This window comes from Falco cherrug, chromosome Z, assembly GCF_023634085.1.
Source record: "Falco cherrug isolate bFalChe1 chromosome Z, bFalChe1.pri, whole genome shotgun sequence".
Lineage (NCBI taxonomy): Eukaryota > Metazoa > Chordata > Aves > Falconiformes > Falconidae > Falco > Falco cherrug.
Window position 1 is genome coordinate 39,502,671 of NC_073720.1, and position 16,529 is coordinate 39,519,199.

Below are 16,529 nucleotides of genomic sequence, written 5' to 3' on the forward strand. Positions count from 1 at the left end.
ACCACAACAATAAGTTAAAAAAAAAAAAACCAACAGTTTTCTTTCCAAAAGGTTAGAATAGAAAGATAAATCCTCTTTTCCCACCCAAGTAATCTTCAGATATTTCTGAAATTACATAATCTTTCTTGAATGAGATATTAAACTTATCAACAGCAGAATTTACTATCATTAGCATAGCTGAAGAAAAGGAAAGATTCTGTAAGGGGATGTAATGCAAACTTAAAAAAGAAAATTAATTGAGTTTTTCGTATTTGATTTCAGGTCTACAGAGACAAGAAAGCACTGATCTGCAATGCCATTTACTCCACTTTCTGTTAAAGCATATCCTGCGAAAGAGATTTAGAGTTGGTTTGGAGTTAATTGTGTCAGTTGGTCTAGAAATAAAGCAAAGGTTCAGAAAAATAGTGCAAAGTGCAAAGCAGCAAAGCAGATATTCATTATGGAAATCAAACCCTACTTCAGAACAGACAGCTTCTTTTTCATCTTCCATGGTTTGTTTCGTAGTGTGGCAATTAGTTTCTTTTTTTCTTCTACCTCTTCTTTCAGCTTGGCCAATTCCTCCTCTGTAATTGGCTCCTCCTCAGAGTCGGAATCAGAGCTTCAAACAAAAACAGGAATAAAAACCATCACCAAAACTCAGAACAGACAGATTTCACTGAAGCACAGAGTGTTAATTTTTCTTAACTTTGAGACCTAGATAAATGCCTTTGCTATTGCACAGAAAGAAGGATACAGCTCACCTAGACTTGTTATTAATTTTAGTATGAAAGGCAAAGCCTGCACACAAAGTGCAGAGCCACAGCTCTGCCAGCACTACACCCAGAGCATCCCATGGAGAGTGGACAGCACTCCTGGGGAAGTGCCTAACCACCACTGATTTTTCCTGCACAAGTAACCAGCCTCCTAAATGTCCAACCCAAACTCACAACAGGCAAATGACACCGTAACTGCAGCCATAAAAATGAACTTGTTCACCCTGATTCAGTGCACTACAGGAGAAAGAAGAGACACCACAGTCACAGCAAAGACAAATTTAAATACCAGATCACAGTCTGTACACTGATCGAGGCAGTAATATTTCAGAGATGGGAAAGATTCAAAGCCATATTGCAGCAAGGCCATGACACAAACCCATAACACTCAGATTAAGCAGATGCAATAGTAGTGGCATCTCCAGATGTATTGTGTTTGCAGTTTGAACTTCTTATCCATGCACTGGTTTGTAATATCTTTGGAAAGCAATGCTGACTAAGGCAATGTCCACTTTCCTAAAACCTGCATAGATATCCTTTTCTGTGAGCAATGTTACATCTCTTATAATGGCATATAGCAAGTCATTAGCAAAATGTGTTTCCTCTTCTTATGCCAGCAAACAGGAAAATTATAAAAGAGAATTCATTAGACTGACTTCTTGCCCTAAAAAGCTGACAGTGACAACTACCACTAAGTGAGCTCTTAGTTAAAGCAGTTTGATGCATTTCTGTTTGTTTGTTGTGTTTTCTTTCGCCTCTTTTTTCTGTTTTGAATGTTTGATAATGTACTGCTGGGGTTTTTTTAAATAGTTTTCTAGTTTACCTTGGGAACGGTTCATTCAGACTTTATCAAGCAATCAGTTTCCAGACTGATTTGCTTATAATTCACCTTTCTGAGAGTTTGATATTCAAAATCTGTTGTCAGAGATAAACGATTCATTACCTAAGTCACCTAATTGTATAATTTCTATCCTCTGGACAACCGAGGAATTATAAACATTTTCTTCTACCAAGACAGATAAAAAAGCTATAGTTAAAGATTTGTGTGATATAAAGGTTGAAGGATTTGTTTGTGTTACATAAAGGACAAAAGGGCTTATCAGCAAGAATATTTATGAAAAGTTTCAAAACTAACACAATAAAAACAAAATTATTTTTGCAACACAGCAAAATAAAAATGTCTCATTGGTCGTCTATCTTTAGTTTTCATGAAATATAAAACATTTTAGCAAAAGCTACAGGGGATCAGTTTAAAAATTTCAGACACACTGGACTAAGCGTCTTTCCTAAGCAAAGGAAAGAAAGAGGCTCTCATAGTTATTAGATGCCCTGCTATTAAAGACTCAAATGCTATTTATTCAAAGGACGGTCATGTTTGAAGGTTGAACCCATCAGCCATAAAATTTCAGACTTATCACTTTATATGTGATAAAAACCAGTGCCACAGAAAATAAAAATCTACAGAAAGACTGCGACTGACCATCAGACATCTTCATCGTTAGTCCAGTACTGCGACAAGCAAGGAAAGAACTATATAAAAACTTAAGTCAAATGGTTGAAGGCCAAATTTCTGCATATAACTTTGAGGCATTATAATGCAGAGAGTCATGTCTTTGAGAAGAACAGAAGGATTAAAGGAGACAGCTTTAAATCCATAGTTGTTACAATCGGCTGCTTTGCATCTTACAAAGCAGACAGCAACATGCCCAATATTGAGGATTTCCTTTGACAGAAGATTGTTGGGTTATGCAAAATTGAAATATAGCATTTTACGAGACTACAGTGAGAGTGGTGGGAAATATGAGTGGCAGGTGCTAACACAGCGAGCTGCTTTGGAAACTGAGCAGAACACAAGAGGTAAAATAGGGATAATATTGGTTATTGTGCCTGTTGCCCATTACTGCTTTATTTGCCTTTGCAAACACATCCATTTTTCACTTTCTTTTGGAACAACAAAAATAATAAAAATTCCAAAAGCATCTTTGGGAAATCATTGTTTTCAAGAGTATTTACACTATGCGGTCAAACTTTAAGCAGTTACAACAGATTTTCCATTAGTGGAGTAGTTGAACACTATGAGATTCAAGCCAGGAAATCAGAATTCTGTCTTCTGCAACCAAAAGTCTTAGCCTTTCATGAAAGATTGTGATTCATACATTTAAAGGCCAGAAGAGTTCACTGTGACCTTTAGGCTAACACAGAGCATAAAGCATCCCTAAGTATTTTCACATCAAGCTCCCATCTTCCTTGGCTCCAATTCAATGGACACAATGCATCTTTTCCTAAGTCAGTAGAGCTCTTGAAAACAATGGCACTTCCTTAAATCACACACATAATGAACTTGCTCATACTGTTCATCTGTGTTTTGGTTTTACACCCATATTGTGCATCTGTGTTTTGGGTTTAGTTTCATCTCCTCTTTATGGATGTAATCTACTTCTTTCATTATTTCTGTAAAAGCCATTTCATAGAGGTAAAAATAAAGATGAAAATGATTTCTTGGAGCCTGGATGTTTCAGGGAAAAGACTGGTAGAACTTTAAGAGTCTAGAGTGACAAGTGAATAAATTTCACTACATATCTTCCTAGTTTTTCATGAAAATTCTATTGTGTACTGATAATCCCCATAACATCCCCTGGCAATTAGTGTTCTTCAGCAATATTCCCGCTAGAAAAAAGATGCAGTGATTGTACTGGTTTAATCTTGCATGTACATTTGGATTTCAGCATAAGCTTTATACTCTTTAGTAAACCTAAAAAAAAATCAGTTTATTTGCTCACATATAGAGCTATACAGTAAAAACAGAAACTACACAGGCTAGGCAGAATAGAATATTCCTTCTCTGAGGATTTAGATCAAGTGACTGCATACAGTTTCTATCTAAGACCAATCAATTACAATTAGACAAGCCAGTAAAGAATAAAATAGCATTTCAACCTCAGAATATCAAAGATCTTCGCAGTGAGACTATAAGAAGCATTTTATCATTAATATTTTTGGGACAATGATTATGAAAAGTGTAGAGCAGGCCCCCCCCTCCTCATTAACAGGTAACAGTCACCCACATCAAAAACTAATACCATCTAAGAGCAGAAGATTTAAAACTCACCCAGAAATAACATCTTTCACAACGGAATTACCCTGTGAAATTTACTACTACAGATTAGTAGAGATCAAAATAATCAGGTTAAAAAATAAAAAAAATTAACACAGAGTTCATCTAGGATTCCTTTATGTCCTTTATGTAGAATAATAAGGGCTAAAGAGGTTTTCCTGATTTAGATGAAAAGTAGCAGGGAGGAAGAGGATAATAACAGATTCTACTGACTTGTACTGTGCCCTAGCTAAAAAGGGTAATGTTTCTAGGGCCTACCAAAATCCATGACAGCAGCAAATACAGTATTACCTCCCCGTGGAATAACATCGCAATTAATTTTTCTTTCTTTTTGTTTTGGCTTTTTTGTTTGTTTCTTTCTTTCTTTCTCAGCTTCTTGTTTCACTCTTGTCATGCTTTTTCATGCTGAAATGTCTTGGCAATTGAAACACTACATCAGCAAGATGTACATTTAAACAGTATGTATCATTTGTTGTGATAAGTCCTCATGGACTTGCTAGACAGGCTATATTTCTATGCTGTCACCCTTCTCTTCTGTCCTGAAGGTCTGCAAATCCTTTATCTGAATCACAGCTGAACTGATCACCAGCCTATTTTCCTTTGATCTGAGATTACTTGGGTTTTTTTTTTTAAAAAAGCTTTTAAAATATTCTTACATTTATTATTCTGCAATCTTATAGCTGGTCCCCTAAAAGTCTGAAAATATAATGTTCTTGAGGTATCTTCCCGAACATCCTGGTTTTCCTCAAATGTTATGTATGCTTACTGCTTCAAAAATAAAGGCTTGCTCCAGGTACCAATCTCTAATTATTTAATTTAAACATATGTATTTTAATGTTAAGAACTTTGGAAGACAATAAAAAACACTGTGCCCTTATTCAATGTTATATTTTCACTGGGTAGGTTTTTTTAATTAACACTTAGTAAATGTTTATGTTGGAAGACAACAATAAGCAAAGGAACATGGTTTGACACATTCAGGACTGTTGTTATTATGAGCACAGGAAATTGCAGAGGGATATCATTGGCACCACAGCGAAAAGCCAGGACAAAGAAAGATTTTAGGCATTCTTGTAGGGAAGGGGAATGAAGAAGTACATTGAAATGAGATCATAGACAGACAGCATGCAACAGCATGTCTCACTGTGTTTTTTTCTTCCTTTTGACTCCAACTGTGTTCTCCAGTGATGCCTTCTGGAACACAAATAGCTGTAGCAAGCGCTGAATGGAGGAAGGGGAATCTCTGTCTCCCTCCACTGATACAAGCATGCCTAGCTCCATTTGCTCTACTATACACCATTCCCAGGGGTTGTTTCTTGTCAATAGCATGAGAAGGGACAGGAAAAGATTGCCAGGATAGCAGAAAAATACAAAATAATTTTCTGAAGTGCTCCATGTTAGTGGGGTCATCCAAAGCCAGGTTACATTAAATGCTGTGGAAAAGTCAATGGCAATATTTCAGAGGGAATCAGTAGGAGACAGGCTGGAAGATCCCATCTCAGACGTTGATTCTGGGCTCTTGAAATTTTTAGTGCTGATCTTTTACAAAAAAGCTGGCTGAAACCTGCCTGGGAAACAAGAACTTGATCTTGGGAAAAGTGTAAAGATTTTAGTTCTGCAGCACTGGAAATAAAACTAGACCTTTGGACAGTTAGCTTGGGATTTGGGGGAGTGTAGTTTTGGGGAAAGAGCAGGAGAGTTCCCACCTATTGTCACCTCTTTGCCACTTTCTCCCCTCCCCTGCCACTTTCACTCCCTTTCTCCAGAGAGTGGCTCATAAACTTAATAAACTTAGTGCATTTAACCACAATAAGGGTGACCCTGGCTAGAGTTCCCATTCTGCCTGACCAGATTTGACCCAATCCTCAGGGTATCAGCAATCCTAGAAGGGTCTGGCTGGTCATTTCCTGAGGTCCCACCCTGGAACTGCAAACAAACCCCTGACTTAGTTCCACTGAGGCTTTGTGGAAAGTTTCCATTTCACTGAGCCAGCATGTCCTCATTGCAGAAACAATAAAAATCTGTCCAGTTCTAACCAGGCTGTAAGTTAGTAAAGGAGTCATACTGGCTCTTGGTATTTCACAGCCATAAATGAAAGCAGGTTTTATAAAAGATATTTGGGGTTGTATTGAAAAATAAGAAAATTACTGAATTACCCAGATCCTGATTTCTTTTTGTCTTTTTTCTTCTTGTTGGCTTTCTCTTTTTTCCCTTTCTTATCAGTCTTTTTGTCCTGTTTCTTCTCATTTTTGCCTTTCCCACTTTTACCTCCTTTTTCATCTTCTACTTCTTCACCATCTTCCTTGGATTTCTGATTTGTCTTGTTCTTCCTGGTTTTCATAGGGTCCACATCAAAATCACTGCCCTCATTTCCAGCTCCTCGTCCCCGTCCTCTACGATTTCTGTGCCTACGATGCCCAGCTCTCCCTGTTTCATCTTCATCATCCTCATTCTCCTCACCACCACGCCTGGCTCTGCCTCTGGCATGTCCCCTTCTTGTTCTTGATGTTGCTCTTTTCCCCCCTGTGGTATATGTGGTGGGAAAAAAAAAAAAAAAAAAAAACAAACAAACAAAACAAACAACCACCACATGAGAGAAGGCAATATGTTGTAGGGAGACCTTTCCCTCTCCTTCATTCTTACAGATAATCAGAAAAATCTGAGTGTGTCCTCAAAGTAATCCACATTACTGACCTGTTCGTTTAATATTTTCTTCATCCTCAACTGCACTGCTTTCTTCATTGTCAACATCACTGCCATCTGTGGAGTGAAAGCAAAGGTCAGTGCATGTGAAATGTGGATTTAAGGTGGCTTCAAGGAATTCTTGGCAATTATTGCATTGTACTCCCTTACACCATTTCACAAACCCAGCTTTTTGGAACATGGCTAATAGTTTTCAACAAATAAGACGAAGCCAGAAAAATAGACTGCCTTTCAACACTCAAATAGGCCCTAAAGTGATGACATGAAGAACTCACTCTCATGGAAGAAACATGTAGGACATGAGGACCCTCAAAACATGATAATAATATCCTACATTTTGGGTAAAGAACAAGGAAGATTAAAATGATTCTCAGCTAATTCTCAGAGATTCTATTAAACATATGAAAGATAAGCACTGGCTGAGATTAAAGAAAATGCAAAAAAAAATTTTCTGATTTGACTGACTGAAGGATGTGAAGCTTTATAGCTTCAGCATGGCTGAAGAGCACAGCCCCAGAAGAAAGAGGAGACTTACTCTCAGTTCCAACAACCAAATCTCTATAAGCACAGTCACAAAAGTTGATCCAGCTCGCTCATATGCTGCACCACAGCCCTCTTCTCCCACTCAGGAAATGATAAAAACACTGGAGACTGTAGAAAGAAAGCCTATTTGCAGAAGCAAATAATAATTCTGCTCAGAAACATCATTGTTTTGTGGTGGGTCTCTTGCTTAAATCTTTTCAGTCTTCATAAGTTCAATAAGAGATGCTGTCTCTGCTACCCATCGATAACCAGGAAAGTATCCAATTCATTTGCCTGGTATACTCTGAAACTGGGATCGTATATATAGAGAGAAGAAAGAAAAACGATACTCTCTTTCATATGCATTATATCCATCATAACAATTATTATACTCTGAAAATATATGATATGAATATATTAGTTAATGGGTCACTCATGAAACTGCTAGTGGTATTCACCAGCAGTGTTTCTTCAGAAGCAACCCAGCTAATACCTGAGAAGCCAGAAGCTAAGAGGTTCTCTTGAGGTATCTTTAGGTTTGCACCTATGAGACAGCACTTGAGACATGTCAGTGGAATATATAGAAATACATGGTAGTAGGAGATTAATAAGAACACTAAGAAATATTACCATGATAGAAATAGGCAGCTGCCATTCCACTCCTATATAACACGTATGTTCCAGATGTAAGTTGTCTCTTTCCCCTCTGTACAGACAGGACAGGTGACATGTCATGATTCCTATAGTTACATTTTTCAGGCAAGGACAAACTACAGTTATCTTCCTTCTTAACTCATCTGTAATACTTCTGAATTTTTCTTTATATTCTGTCTTTCTCCATCCATTCCCTAGTTCCCTAGTTCCTTTTATAAATTTAATTAAGCCACTAGTGATTCATTGAAAGTTTATACACAAATTGATTATCTATGGACTGCTGTAGCTAATCAGGCAGAACTTCTTGGCTTTACCTAATATCAAATAGAAGCAGTAAAATATGTAAAGCTGCAAACAAGTAGGAATCTAGGATCTTGTTTCACTGTGTGCCATAATGGGCAAAGGGATATTACCCAGAATTTGACAGGCATTTTAAACCCCGGATATATGTAGGGAGTATAAGTTCCTTCCACAAAACATTTCATTGTAAGTACATTTTCTATCATTTCCACAGCATCTGCACAATAATTTTTTAACACTGTGCAAAAATATTATCATTCAATATCATCAGTGGAATGTGAAAATAAGCACTCCTTTGTTCTGTCTGGACGTATGCCTTCTGCTGCTGACAGTAACAGGATCTCTATTTGACAAAGATCATTACATTGCTATTGAAAGCTTGCAAAGATGAAGACAGACACTTCTAAAGAGATACTTCGCATGTGACAATAGGGCACAGTCTTCTATTGCAGCTAATGCTTTTGCTGATCTCCTCCAGACAAACAGAAATTCCCAGGGAAACACCTTAATGGTACAAGATTGGTCTCACTGCATTCCTGATAAGCCCATGCAACATGCAAACAGCTAGAGGTTTATTACATATACTGAAACATGCATTAGCAGTAAAAGTATATTCTGATCAAGTTGACATCATATAGGCATAACAGTGAAACTGACAATGGATTATGCAACACTGAGACTTCAGAAGGACAGAAGCTAGCTGTTGGGGTTTAATTAATTCTAATAGCATAAGGGTAACAAATGAACTTGTCCAAATCCAACGTTTCAGGTAAAATACAGTGTTAAAATAATTGATAGATTTCAGGCTCCTTGAAGAAAGTACTGAGAACACTACTAGAGATGAGTGTATCTGAATAGTGACTCCTGTGTTTATGTCTCTTTTGCAAGTAAATGCTAAGGCATATGAGTGATAAAGATTAAGTTTTTTAAAGAAATGAATAAAAAGCATAAAATCAAACAAAAGCATATATTGCCACAAAACAAACCCAGAAAATGTGACCAGTGATCACATGGAATCATGCAGATCTAGTTGAGTAATGGGTACTACAGACATACCTAACAAGAACAAGTGCAGATTCAAAAGTTAATTCTGCAAAAATTTAAAATTATATCTCCAGACTGAACTTCAGAACATTCCTGCCCTGACAGCCCAATGCTCGTTTAGAGATGAAATGTGTTGATAGGAATCAGAGTTTTGTCCTTCTCATTCTGCTGTATCCACAGAATAAGAGATCTCTTCCAGGTCTTGGGATATGATACAGAGAGCATTGTACTAGAATTTATTTTTAAAAGAAGCTGGAAGCCATGGAGGGCTCTCCAATCCTCCAGTTTCCACTCCATGTCATAAGCTGTGTCACTAGGATAAAAGCTGAAGATCAGAGTAGAGCTAAAAGTTATTGACTTGGGTCAGCTGTGATAGCAGTTGGTGCTGTTTTGAAGGAACAAAATACTAAGGAGGGGCAATGAAGGAGCTTTACCACCCCTGAAATCTGTCCTGAACAGTGATACACACATTCATGTAAGCTATGCAGCCATACCACACTGGATATTTGAGCAATAAGAGAGATAAATAAGCATTACTATGCTTAACATTATTATTATCATTATTATTATTAGAAAGCCATTTCAGGTCATTAACGCTGTAGTATTTCTCAAGAGGAAAGCAAGAGGCTAGGTAGCTCATAACTCACAATTCTAGGGGCTTGTGGCCAACCCTAACTGAACTATGTCTAACTGAATAATTGGAGAATCATTTCAACGATACACAGATTACATTTCACAGTGACACTAAATCTAAATGCAGTTTAGCATTAAATTTAAATGCTTTTCTATAAACCACAATAGAGAAACAGTACAGTGCATTCCCCAGGCACTGTATTATCATCCTATAGGAAAACTGAAAAGCATTTCTGGTGCTATGGTTTGTTAAAATAAAAATGTATACTTTCTGATGCAGGAACAAAATCATCACTATGTGGGATCCTTTTAAGTTGATATACATGTATTCTGCTTTTTTAAACAGATCTTCATGTGAACCCGCTTATCAAAAGTTCAGTGAATCCTCCACTAAAATCAACTAAGTCTCACTAAAGCACTGTCTGGAATTACTCGTTGTTCCACAAAAGGGTTGATAGGACCTCATTTCTTCACTGTATAAATATTCATAGGGCTAATGCCAGGTTATTAGGCTTTGAGTCAGCTAATTTGAGTTTCTGTGACCCACAGAAAACTATTGCTCAGTTATCACGTTTTCCAGGACACATAACATGCCATAATGATACATATATCATTAAGTGTATTTGGAGCTATAGTCCATAATTCCTTATGCTCCAGGAAACCCAATCACTTTCTGATTTTTTTTTTCCACAGTAGTTTAAGGGAAACTTTCTTATCTTTCTAGACTAAGGACAGGGAAAGTGTAATCTGAGTAAGCTATCATTTTACCTGAAGTCTTATTTATGTTTTAGACTATAGCCACAAATGAGCCAACAAGACTAAAGGAGGGCATCCCGAATTTGTGCTCAGACTAACCTGAAGGTCACAGGCCGCAGTGAAAACAGAGCATCAGACAGCTCAGGAGAGAGCTGTGACATGTTGGCTGATGAGGAAATTAAGGACAGGAAAAAATGTTTAAAACTATAGGAGTCTTTGCTATATGAGGTGGCCATTTAGCAGATTGTGGAGGCTATTGCATTCTTTACCTCATTTTTCCAAGTTGTTTGTACAATATTTTTCAGACGGTACTACTCAGATTTCAGATTTTGGATTCTTTTTTAGACTTGTTTTACACTGCCATAGTTTCCCTGATTTTTCACTGTGAGAGAGATAATTGTTCTTGGAACCACTCCATAAAATACGAATACTACCACTCACATTACTGTTAAGTAAAATAGTTAGTTGCTGTAAAACAGATTTGCTGTTGAGCAATTCTACGTGCTGGTGCCATAAAAAAAAAAAATTCAGTGGTACATAAAGTAATCTGTAATTCAAAAAATGCTATCAGGCTTTTTGTATATGTCATAAAATAAATTTCTACTTAATTGTCAAGCCAACGAAACAGTTCATTTTCAGATAGAGCCTTGCAAGCAATTATTGTGTCTTCCTCTGGAATGGATTGTGCTGGATTTTTTCCAGTGCTGGAAAGACATCAAACTAGATAGCTAATAAACTGGATGCCCAACATGTAGAAATGTCAGCAATGCAAGATCATATTAGACAACAAATATGCATGAAGTACTAGTCCAAAATAATGGGAAAATTTCTATAATATTCCATATCATTCCTTCAGGTCAAGTAAATATAAGTGTCCTACACACTTCTGTGAAGATGAATTTCACTAGAAGTAACAGCTGTGAAACACACCAAAAATAATACAACAAGATCTCACAGAAAGTCTATGGCAAGAGTGAATTGGTGCAGACTTCAATATCCAAGATTTGAGACCTTAACACTACAGACCCCATCCTCTTAGTGTATTTCCAAGCATTGGGAAAAACAGCTTGGCCCACCTTGGGCACAGAAAGGGACCTGGAACACAGAAATTACAAATAAAAATTACATTTACAGAACAACCAGAACACCTAATATTTGAGACCACGCTTGATTTTTCTTCTAAGTTTTTCCCAGTTAGTGTTGCAACTTTTTATTCCAATAGATCAAAATAAAAATCACAACCCAAAAAAAATCCTGTTCAGCAATAGATATGAATTTATGAAGTAAAATAATAATTCCTATTCAGTTACACTGATGCTAACAAATACAGTGCTTTTTTTCCTGCATCTGAATTGGCAAGTTTGTAAATACTAAAGTAGGCAGAATGTTTATACTACAATGTCATAAATCCACTAGTGTCTTGGAAGACTTGTTAGCCTTAATGTATACACTGTGGCCTGCAGAATTCTACAATCAAGAGTTTCCATAAATTGCCTGAGGAGCAATAAGCTTTTCCTCTTTGTAGATGCCACTAAAGAGAATTTGCACAGCTAACTGTAGCCCAGTCACCATTTGAAAATTACAGATGGGGATCAAAGGCAACAAATGGAATCCATTCAATTTACATCCGTAAATTGCTCATTTTTTTCCACTGGTAAGGAAAAATTACAAATGTTCTACTAAAATGACAGAGACTGAGCTCACATAGATCAAGTTGGCACTGGGGCTGCTGGCATTGGGTAATAGATTTGGGCATAAGATCATCTGATTACACTCTCCTCTTTCCCATCTCCTTCCAGGCTGCACTTACACACCATGAGGCTTGAGTGTTGTCTCTCTGTCTGTGGGTCAGGACTTCTCTTAGGCAAAGTTCCCCTTCAGGGATAAGTAAGTTTATTGCATGATTTTAGTGCAAGAATTTTAGGCTAAACCTGATTGTGCTATTATAAAAGCTACGGAAGGTAGAGGAGGAAAAAATACAGTGAGAAACACCTCAGTATTTCACCCCCTTCAGGAAAGCATGGATAAGAATTTCCAGGTCACTGTGTCTTACTCCACCTCTCTGGATAAACCCGCATTTCCCTACGTATGCCAGACAAAGACCTAACCATGTAGTGCTTTTTCCCACCCAAGACTAGACACTGACAAGCTTGCAGGACCCATTGGTAAATGTAATAAAACAACACAGAGAAGCCACATTTCAGTTGTGTCTTCATCACACAGGTGGCTTGATGATGGGCAATTTTTCATTTTTATTGCATTCTTTACTGCAAGAATTGGGATAAGAATATTAAGTACCTAATGCGTTCTGAGGAGTGTGAGACTGCAGTAAATCATATCAATCTGACTTTTTCAGGTTCTGAAATGTGATCTACTTAGCTTATTGTCATTCATTCATAGTACTGCTAACATGGCAAGAACACATGTTCATATGGAGAAAACAGTTTATGTTCAAGTTACATGTAGCATTCTTAGAGGATCTGAAGTCAATTGTAGTTTTGACTACTTGGTGAAAAAACAGTTCTTTTACAGTTGATACCTACAGCTGACCAGCTCACCACATATCCTTTTTACTATTTTGAGAGGATAATAGGCATTTTCAGTCTGACCTCTTTCAAACATCCACTCTGAACATTTTTGCCCTAAGTCTTCTTTTCCCGTATGAGAAGCCTAGAACAGCGTGTTCACATTCATGAACTTAGCGTAATGAATCATACACCTCCTCCTATCACAGATTTTGCAAAAGACATACTATGAAACAAGAAGAATGGCCAAAGCAGGGCTTCACTAGAGCTAAATAAGTCAAAAAGCAAAAATGTATGGCCCTAGACTGCATTTTTGTAACTGTTGAGGTGGTCCATTCTTTGCAAGAACATTCCTCAGGACTGTCAGCAAAAATGAAGCAAAACATCCTGTAAAGAAATTACAACTAGATTAGAGACTGAGCTCTGCTCTGACCAGCTGCAACCTTTGGAACATTTTAAGCCAAAAATGGACTAAGAACCACATTCTGGGAGTGTCTCATAGTTATTTATAATGGAGCTCCAGATTTTTAAGTCTTCTTAAATCAAGATGGAGTCTTGAATTCCTTCACACTCTTTCATCTCCAAATACACTCATAGCTGTCATTAAGGTAGTTAGATTTTATTATAGACTATGCACAGGATAAATTTTCATGCAAAATGTGTCAAAAAGTGATCATGATTCTGCACCCTAAAGATCTCAGCCTTCTCCAGTTAAAAGATGTGTCGTTGTTGTCCACCCCAGGAATGCTAACCTCTGTACTTTTAATGAATAATAAGGTCACTTATTATTAGAAGTCAATTCATTCAGGTATCTGCAAGTAGAAGACAGATGTTTAAGGTAAACTTAGCACCTTGACATTCTAAGAATGTGTTCATTAGGAATGCTTATAAAAATGTGTATCTTCTGTAGTCATGCTTGGGTTTTTTCTTATTCAGATACAAATTTTGCTGAAGCTGGTAAGTATTGTGCCTATGCAACATTAGATTCTGTGCTTCCTTCATGTTAAAATGAGCACCATTAGGATGCATCGCTTGAAAATTCAATTGGTCACTAAAGGGATTTGTAGAAAAAACTGGGTGGAGAAAGACAATGAAGGTGCTCAAACAACAAAAGGAAAGAAAGTAGGATGAACTTTTAAAATGGAAGTACATCATATTCTGCCAAAATGCTGGGCAGTCCCTCCTGATGTTTTCTATGGAAGTGGAACCCATTTTGCATGTTACAAGTGTGGATTAAAAATATAGAAAGCACTGTTTAGTCGTACCAGCCCTGGTATTTAGCAAGGCCTAATGAACTCATTCAGAAACCAGTCTTGAATAAGGTCCCTGGCAATTTCTTTCCATGCTGAAGATAAGAAATGTCATACCTGTTCCATATGAAAAAGATACACATTTTGAGAAGAGCAGTATTGCTCAAGAGGACTGAAAGTACTTCCTATATCAAAGAGTTGCCCTGCACTTTGCCAGAATAAGTTATTAGGCATTATCATCCTACAAAAACATTTCTTACATCCAGAACAGTGCAGTATCACTACGGAAATATTGCTGATCTTACTATGAAGAATGTTTGCCACTTCGTATCAGGTCCTGAAAGCAATATAAAAAGGAGGCATTGCCTTTCTGTAGCTTACAGAAGCCACAAAACACTCATTTTATTCATTTTTCCTGTAAGTGATATATAAATGTAAGACTAGTAACACGGTGGTGGTGGCACTCTTGATTTACTAACCAGTAGAAAGCCACACTGACATGCTACAACTAGCCAACTTACACATCAAAGATGCTTTCAAAAGCCATGTAAAATACACTTCTGAACAAAAGATAATGAATTGCAACAAAGCAGATTTTGTATTAGAGAGAACAAGAGGAAAACAAAACTTGCACACTGTTGACCTACATACAGAAAATGAGTATGTGTCTAGGACACATAGTTACAGCTGTAATTACCATTTCCTTCAGTGGTGGTTGGGTCTTCACGTTTAGGCATCATGACTATTTCACAGGGCTGCTCCAGCTACCACCTATACAACAGATCGTCTGAAGGCTGAGTGGTTCAAGACGAAGTGCACCACATCAACATTGTCCTGTCCGTCACTGAACAGATGGCACTGATGAAGTTTCACTGACTGAAATATAAGAAGATACTAATTTCCTAAGTGATTAATCTTTCATGACTGTTTAGTTTACTATTTAGGGTTGGCATGCTAAGGTCAAAAGAATGGAAGAAATTGTTCACCTTCTTTATTATTATTAGTGAAAAGAGAAAAACTCTCCTGCAATGTACTTTCTTGCGACTAACACTAACGTTTAAATGCTGAAGTGCCTTACTGAGCAAGGATGTTGCACATTGTCCACACAGACACACTCTGATGCTGTATACAGGTCTAGACTTCAGGGTGTGGAGGACATTACATGGATTTTTTTTTCCTCATGAAAGACAGCTTTTACCTCAGAAATATCTAAATCGCGAATAGCTTTAACAGTCAGACACTGATTTAAAATATCTTAGCAAAAGGAGTCCAATGACAATATATCTGCTGGTTTATATTTGCATCTCCTTGCAGTTCCATTAAGACTCCCTGCTTCTGCCTTTATGCAGATATTGCATCCTAAATTTACGAGCTTTACCCTGATTCACCTTGTATCTACAATACTAGACAAGCTTAATGGTGAAAAAAAGCAAAAATTTAATTAACAAGAGAGTTCAGGCTTGGAAGTAAAAGATTTGAAACAACACACTACAAATAAAACAATGTTACAAATAAAACAACATAAAATGCATTTCTTAATCTGTTTTTAAATGAATAATTTCTTCATAGTTTCCTCAGTATTCCTCATCTGGAATTCTTTAGTGTGACCCAGCTTGAAAAAATGGGTAAGCATCTGCAGAATGCCCCACATTCTCAGGTGCTCCTGAGGGGTTTCTGGATCCTTTACTCACATGACTATGAAAGCTATTTGTTTTTCTTTGGAGCTGTCATTCAGATGTCTGAAGGAAGTTTATCTAGAAGTTTATTCAGTGATGCTCACTATCTTACCTTTCCATTTTCAAATTTTAGCATTGGGGGAATGCTGAAAATGTTTGTGGGTGTTGTTTGGACTGACTTGAAATTCAGTTTACAGACAAAACACATCCATGTGTTTAGTCCTATTTCTGTTAGAACATCCTATGTTTCAAATATTGCCAAAGAAATTAAGCCTACACACTCAGGTCCTACATCTTTGTCTATAAACCATGTTTTCAGAACTAATACTGCTTCCTTTACTGCATTCTCATATTAGTCATTATATAATATCCTAGCTCCTGTGCTTTTATACTTTGGAAAGACTTCTAATGCAAAAAGGAAATGCAAGAAAACATTCAAATCTTCTCTGAAAATCCAGTTAGACCATGCCACGGTTTTATGAATTCAGAAAAAGAATAATCATGTTCTAAAAATTCAGTAAAATTCAGTTGGTAGACTTCTGTGCTTCTTTAATAACAGAAAGAATAACATCTTGGGAGGAATGATGAGCATGGCGTTC

At 37.1% G+C, this 16,529-nt stretch overlaps 1 protein-coding gene across 1 annotated transcript in view; it reads right to left on the bottom strand.

Annotated features, from left to right (window-relative positions):
- Nucleotides 1-15,082, bottom strand: part of TMC1 (transmembrane channel like 1) — a 67,931-nt gene extending 52,849 nt beyond the window's left edge. Inside the window, 5 exon segments of the mRNA XM_055699418.1 lie at nucleotides 458-598; nucleotides 6,024-6,380; nucleotides 6,488-6,505; nucleotides 6,558-6,627; nucleotides 14,952-15,082. Of these exon segments, the coding sequence (XP_055555393.1) occupies nucleotides 458-598; nucleotides 6,024-6,380; nucleotides 6,488-6,505; nucleotides 6,558-6,627; nucleotides 14,952-14,994 (629 nt within the window). The 5' untranslated portion in view covers nucleotides 14,995-15,082.
- Nucleotides 15,083-16,529: the final 1,447 nt, after the last annotated feature.